Raw genomic sequence first — 5,524 nt, 5'->3', positions numbered from 1 at the left:
CAATTATTTTCAATTAGCATGGAAAATGGCCTTCTTTTGATATATAAGGGACCTTGACATGAGTATCGCGCATGCAAGAGGCCTATGTGGTCTATTTTGTGTCAAGTAAAAAAATTGAGCTTTGAATTGGCTTGACTTTAAGATGTGCTACGCATTTGATTACAAATACTTTCTTTGTTAAATTTTGAAGATTCAAGATCAATGCATACTTTTGAATTCCTTGTTTACCTCTCTCTCTCTCTCTCTCTCTCTCTCTCTCTCTCTCTCTCCAAAAAGGTGAAGGATTTAAAAAACACGATTCCATTTAGACTTTTGGTAGAAATATCATCCCTGAGGTGGAATGTTTTGTTGCAAGTAGGAAATGCAAAGCGAGGACTTATCTAGCATCCAATGAAACTTAGGAAGAGGAAATAGGGACATCTTAAGGCAAAGAAGACTCTCCTGAACTTGAATAGTGCATTCCATATATACTTCTCAACATTACGAATGATGTTGCTAGATACTAAAATGTTCGAGTCCCACTCTACTTGTGTTACGAAGCTGATTATGCTTGCTCACATTGAGGACATGTATATATCTTTCCCCGAAATACTTGGCTAAATAGAATATTCAGCAGTCTGCTAAGTAGGAGTAGGAGTGTATATACCAAGATCAATGTTAGGATTGGCTAATTTGAAAAGTTATATTTGGTTCTCTTTGGACCTCTTCCACTCGAAGGACTCTAGTCATTTTGTTAGTATAAGTAATTAACTCTTTAGTGAGCTGAAATTTGTTTAAGCAATTGAGAAAATGAAACCATAGAAATGCCTGACTATCCTAAGGCCTTAAATACAAAGTTAGTTATATGCTGTAACGAAATCATTTGTGTGGTGCCTAAGCATACGATTCCACCCGGGAGGCTCTGGATTCTGGAAAATGGTCCCGCCGACTTTAACGACGAAAGGTACCATTCGTGAACCTTCTCTGGTTGCACAGTGCACACCTCTTCCCCTCTCTCTCTGTGTCTGTGGGTTCATCTCTTCTCCTGCGTCTCTCTTTGTGTTGTCGCTCAGCGGATGAAAGTCACAGTCGACGAGCTCGACGTCTTCCAGGCGTGCGGTCCAACGTACCTGTGCCAGTCGGGCTCGGATCCATGGTGAGTGCCTGAGAGAGAGAGAGACAGAGAGAGAGAGAGATGCTGACAACAGTGCCGCTGCAGGAGCCATCCCATCAGCACTCGAGCTGTGATGGCGTGTTTGGTGAAGGCGGTGTACGCGCTAGACAAGGACATGAGCTTGGCGAGGCTGGGGCTGAGCCCGCTAGCGCCGGACTGGCACTCGCCATTCAGCTACAAGGCGATCAAGGTAGTGCGTGAGGAGGAGCACGTACCGAAACAAGAAGGGGGCGGTGGCAGGATATCGGGGCGGCGAGAGGGGGAAGGGACGGAGGCGCCGATCGTGGGGGCGGTGTTCAGGTGGAGCCGGCGGATGAGCGTCCTCAGGCCACTGGGGGCGCCCGAGGTGGTGGTGGCGTTCCGCGGGACGCTGCTGCGCCAGCTCAAGGGGGCCCGAGCCGACCTGGGCGCCGACCTCCGCATCATCATGCTGCAGCTCCACCACACGCCGCGCTTCCGGGCGGCCATAGCCGCCACCCAGGACGCCGTCGCCCTCTACGGTGCCTCCAGGGTGTGGCTTGCCGGTCACTCCCTTGGCGCCGCCGTCTGCCTCCTCGTGGGCCGAACCCTCGCCGAATCAAGCTGCGGCTCCTGCCTCCTCCAAGCCCACCTCTTCAACCCCCCTTTCCCTTCCTTCGACCTCCACAGCAATTATCTCCTCAAGGCCTTCCACTCTCTGGCCCTGTCCATTGCCAGGGCTACCTCCGGCGCCGATCAACCTCCTCCCAGCTCTTCTGATGCCATCGACGATCCCTCCGCCGCCGCCGCCAATACAGCTGCTCCATTTAAAGACCATCGCCTGACGCACTGGTTGCCCCATCTCTATGTAAACCCCCACGACCCCATCTGCTCCTCCTACACGGCCTACTTCCAAAACCTCCGCACTGCTCTTCATGATCATCATCCTCATCACGTCGACAGGAGCGGCCCTTCTTCACAAGGCCACGGCAGCCAAAGCGGTTTTAAAGCCCCTGCCTCCCTGCGGGCTTTACTCTCTCATTCCTCCATACCTTTTCACCTCATCCCCTCCGCCCATCTTCACGTCAATGCAAGCATGGATGCCGCCTCCGGTGGATTCGTGAAAGCCCACGGCATGAAGCAATGGTGGTCGCAAGATTCTCGGATCCAGAGTCAGCCTGTCGGATTCGCTTCCCAGCACTGATCTTCTTCCAAGTAGCTCCTATACTGATACTGAATTTGCTACTTACCTGGAGTGACAGAAACAACAACGTCTTCTGCACGTAATACCACATTCTTCTTCCAAACAGACATCTGATATATTCTCCGCAAAGCCTGTTTTAAACAAAATCAAGAACCCCATAAGGTATTGTAACTGTCTCCGTAATCCTAGTGCTTTTTGTAAAAATCAGGATTCAGGATGCCTATAAGCCATTGCATTTGCTTCCTTAGAACCGCTCTCCGAGCAACGCCAGAAATGGGGCATTTGTAGCATTGCTGTGAGTGTGGTGGCGATGGATTCCATAGGTTGGAAGGGATGGTAGGGCGTCCTTTATTACAGGCATAGCATGTCGCAGCGCATGAAATTTGTAGTAAAGGCGGGCACATGAATTTGTTGAAGGCGAGGATGCCGTCTATGTTCCTTCTTCGTAGGGACAGTATGTTTAGCAATCGTAGCGGTGTTTTAGCTTGTAGGAGCAAAATCCAAACATGGCCTGCACCTTAAGGGTCTGGCCACACCTAGGTAGGTGAGTCTAAAAAGTGCTGGAATGTGCCAATGAGGAAGCAATACTTCACATTCTGAAGTTCTAGGGCCCATTGAGCACCCCTTTCCTCACTACTTCACCTAGTCTTTGTAGTCCCTCCATTTTTAGAGGGACTACAAAGACTCCCTCATGTTTGCTCACAAGGTGCTAATTAAAAAAATCTCTCCTGGATTGCATTTTCAAATGTTTTTTTTTAATTATTTTGTTTTGCACTGGTTGTGTGCTTTGAGGTGGGATCCGTGAAAGTATGAGCTTCAGCATGGCCATAGGCTTTTGCTACTTGAGCGGAGCTTGGTCAAAGCTTCGCCACATGGTGAAGTATATCTCAACTCTCTTTTAGATGGAGATTGGCCACCATGTGGTTGACTTATCTCAATTATGAAATCCACCCCACAAAGAAAAGGATGATATGACCTTGGTAACATGGCTAATCTTTTCCCCAAAGAGATTTTTAGAGATTTAAAACTCTCTCATTCATAGGCCAAGCTTTGTCTTCTTAATGAGATCCCCAAGAGAGGGTACAAAGCTTGAGCACATGCTCAAGCTTGCAAGACCCTCTCAAATTTTTAGTGTTGAGATCTCTTTGGGATGGAGCTTGATTCAAGCGCTACTGACCCTCTCTTTATGGGGAGGAGGAACTTGGCAATATTGTTTCCCCTCTATCTTTGAGTACAATATGGTTGTCCATGTACTTAGGCATGGTGGGGCTCTAAGCTCTCAAGCCTCAACCCTAAACCCTTTACTAAATATCCTAAACACTTAACTCTTTATCTGAAACCTTCGACCCTTGATAATTCAACTTCTAGGCAAGGTGAGAAGAACACAAATCTTGTTGCAACAGCTAAACTCAACCTCTCATGTTATAACTTGGACGTTAAATCCATTATTGATTGACATTGATGCCTAGCATTATTGTAAGAAAATTCAGCCAAGGAAAGTAAATCCACCCAATTATCTTTATGGCAATTGATTGTACATCGGAGATATTGTTCCAAGGCTTGATTTACTCTATCTATTTGTAACGTGCCCGCTCCTCAAATCGCGGGAAACGTCTTAGCAGTCCATCGAGAGATATATCTAGAAGACGTCGCCTGGCACTCCCAAGGAATGACACGGGTTTTGCCAACTAGGGTCTCTCGAGTCTGCCCCGCAACGGAACTTATCCGACCGTTCCCACTAGGATCGACCTGAAGCCCGGGTTCCTTGTAATCGGGTCTTCCTAACAGCCTTCTAGTATTGGTCGACAGTTGCTCCACTTTGCAAAGATACAACTGGACCAAGGCAGACTCATGCCGCACTTGGTTCAAAGAGAATGTGAAACGAGAGGGAGGCATTGCTCGACCTCTCTGCGCGTAGAGCATAGTCCCATTCTGGTTCCCTAAAACGGTGTGAATCAGGGTTTTAACTTACAAGTTTTAATGTCATTGTCTAACTAACGTTTGCATAAAATAAATTCCATTGAGGAAAGCTCTCGGCTAACCGAGACCACCCTGCCGTAGGATGGACCCGACTGTCACATCCACCACGCTTTCCTCGGGGGTTGTTTTAGTTATCTAATTACCTACCACATTATGTTTGACACAAAAAAACGGCTTCCTTAATTAACCAGTTAATCACATGTTCCTTTACGTAATTTAGGGCACTGACACAAAGACAAGATAAAACAAGATCAAATACTTCCTTAACTTATCTTCAAATTAATGTTTGTCTCCTGTCTATATAGGAGAATTAAGTGTTCCTTTCTGTCTTCGCAGAAAAATCCTTTCGTCTTCTGGCAATAAAAACCCAAAGGGTTATTTTACCAAGATTCTGCCTTGTAATTAGTATCAAGGCCTCGAGATACCATCTGGAGTCACATAGAACACTTGTGTAGGGTCCGCAGGCATTGGGATTTACAGCCAGAGCCCCCATTGGCACCCAAGCGTCCTCCTACGCCAAGTAATTTCCATGGAGAGACCTCTCGTGGCAGGTTCGGTTCACATTCCCGGCACAGATTCATACCCCCCTTGGTTAGGGTTTGGCGGCTCGCGGGGGGTAGCTAGCGCCATCATTCCTTAATTATCCCTTTAGGAAATCAACCACAGCTGAAGCAACTAGCTTAATAACATTTACTAGGGAAAACATCCCTTTTGTTTCCATGGCAATCAGTCATCTCAGACCCGGCCATGCAATCATCAATCACAAACAACTTGGATTAGCATCCAAAACCACATCAAGCAATCACCTTGCTTATGATCCACCTATCCTTAGTAAGATTCTCTCCTCTTACCAACACAACCAATCGACATTTACTTGGGAATACCCTTTTCAAAAAACCAAGTATAACTTGGGTCAACAATCCATCTTTAACAAGATCAACCTTCGTTAAAACCATTTCAATAGTTCTAAGCAACATGCTTAGCATAAATCAACTACCATAAAGTCCGCTCTCCCCCTTGGGTTAGGGCTTTGCAAGGTCAATTTAACAAATGCCTTCTAGATCCTTTAAATGATCTAAGTGGTCTTCCCCTTGATCTTGATTTGATCAAGGCTAACGTTGTCCTATTGTTTCAAATATAAGTTTGGTAGTTTGTACAACATTCCTGCTAAGGTGAAGTTCCTTTTCTGAATACCCTTAGCATTCTTCCTTAGGTCAATTGCAACCCGC

The 5,524-nt window shown here is 46.6% G+C and overlaps 1 protein-coding gene across 3 annotated transcripts; it reads left to right on the top strand.

Annotated features, from left to right (window-relative positions):
- Nucleotides 1-795: 795 nt before the first annotated feature.
- LOC148011848 (GDSL esterase/lipase At4g10955-like) lies at nucleotides 796-3,045 on the top strand. 3 transcript variants are annotated; one of them, XM_087670864.1, is made up of 3 exons: nucleotides 815-943; nucleotides 1,053-1,135; nucleotides 1,199-3,043. In XM_087670864.1, the coding sequence occupies exons 2-3, from the start codon at nucleotides 1,056-1,058 to the stop codon at nucleotides 2,313-2,315; spliced, it is 1,197 nt and encodes a 398-aa protein (XP_087526990.1). In that variant the 5' UTR covers nucleotides 815-943; nucleotides 1,053-1,055; the 3' UTR covers nucleotides 2,316-3,043. The 3 variants fall into 3 exon arrangements, with proteins under 3 accessions (XP_087526988.1, XP_087526990.1, XP_087526989.1); XM_087670862.1 differs by lacking the exon at nucleotides 1,053-1,135 and having other exon boundaries at nucleotides 796-943; nucleotides 1,199-3,045; XM_087670863.1 differs by lacking the exon at nucleotides 815-943 and having other exon boundaries at nucleotides 950-1,135.
- Nucleotides 3,046-5,524: the final 2,479 nt, after the last annotated feature.

Source organism: Lygodium microphyllum, chromosome 28 (assembly GCF_053477565.2).
Source record: "Lygodium microphyllum isolate KBCC chromosome 28, Lygodium_microphyllum_v1.1.10, whole genome shotgun sequence".
In the NCBI taxonomy this organism is placed as follows: domain Eukaryota; kingdom Viridiplantae; phylum Streptophyta; class Polypodiopsida; order Schizaeales; family Lygodiaceae; genus Lygodium; species Lygodium microphyllum.
The sequence above is the reverse complement of the archived record's forward strand: the minus strand, read 5'-3'. Positions and strand labels throughout refer to the sequence as shown.

Bases quoted from the DNA above. Each gene is read 5' to 3' on its own strand.
- LOC148011848 (XM_087670862.1), top strand. From the start codon at position 804: ATGCCTGACTATCCTAAGGCCTTAAATACAAAGTTAGTTATATGCTGT. The intron at 944-1,198 runs GTACCATTCGTG...GTGCCGCTGCAG, and splicing joins GCCGACTTTAACGACGAAAG to GAGCCATCCCATCAGCACTC.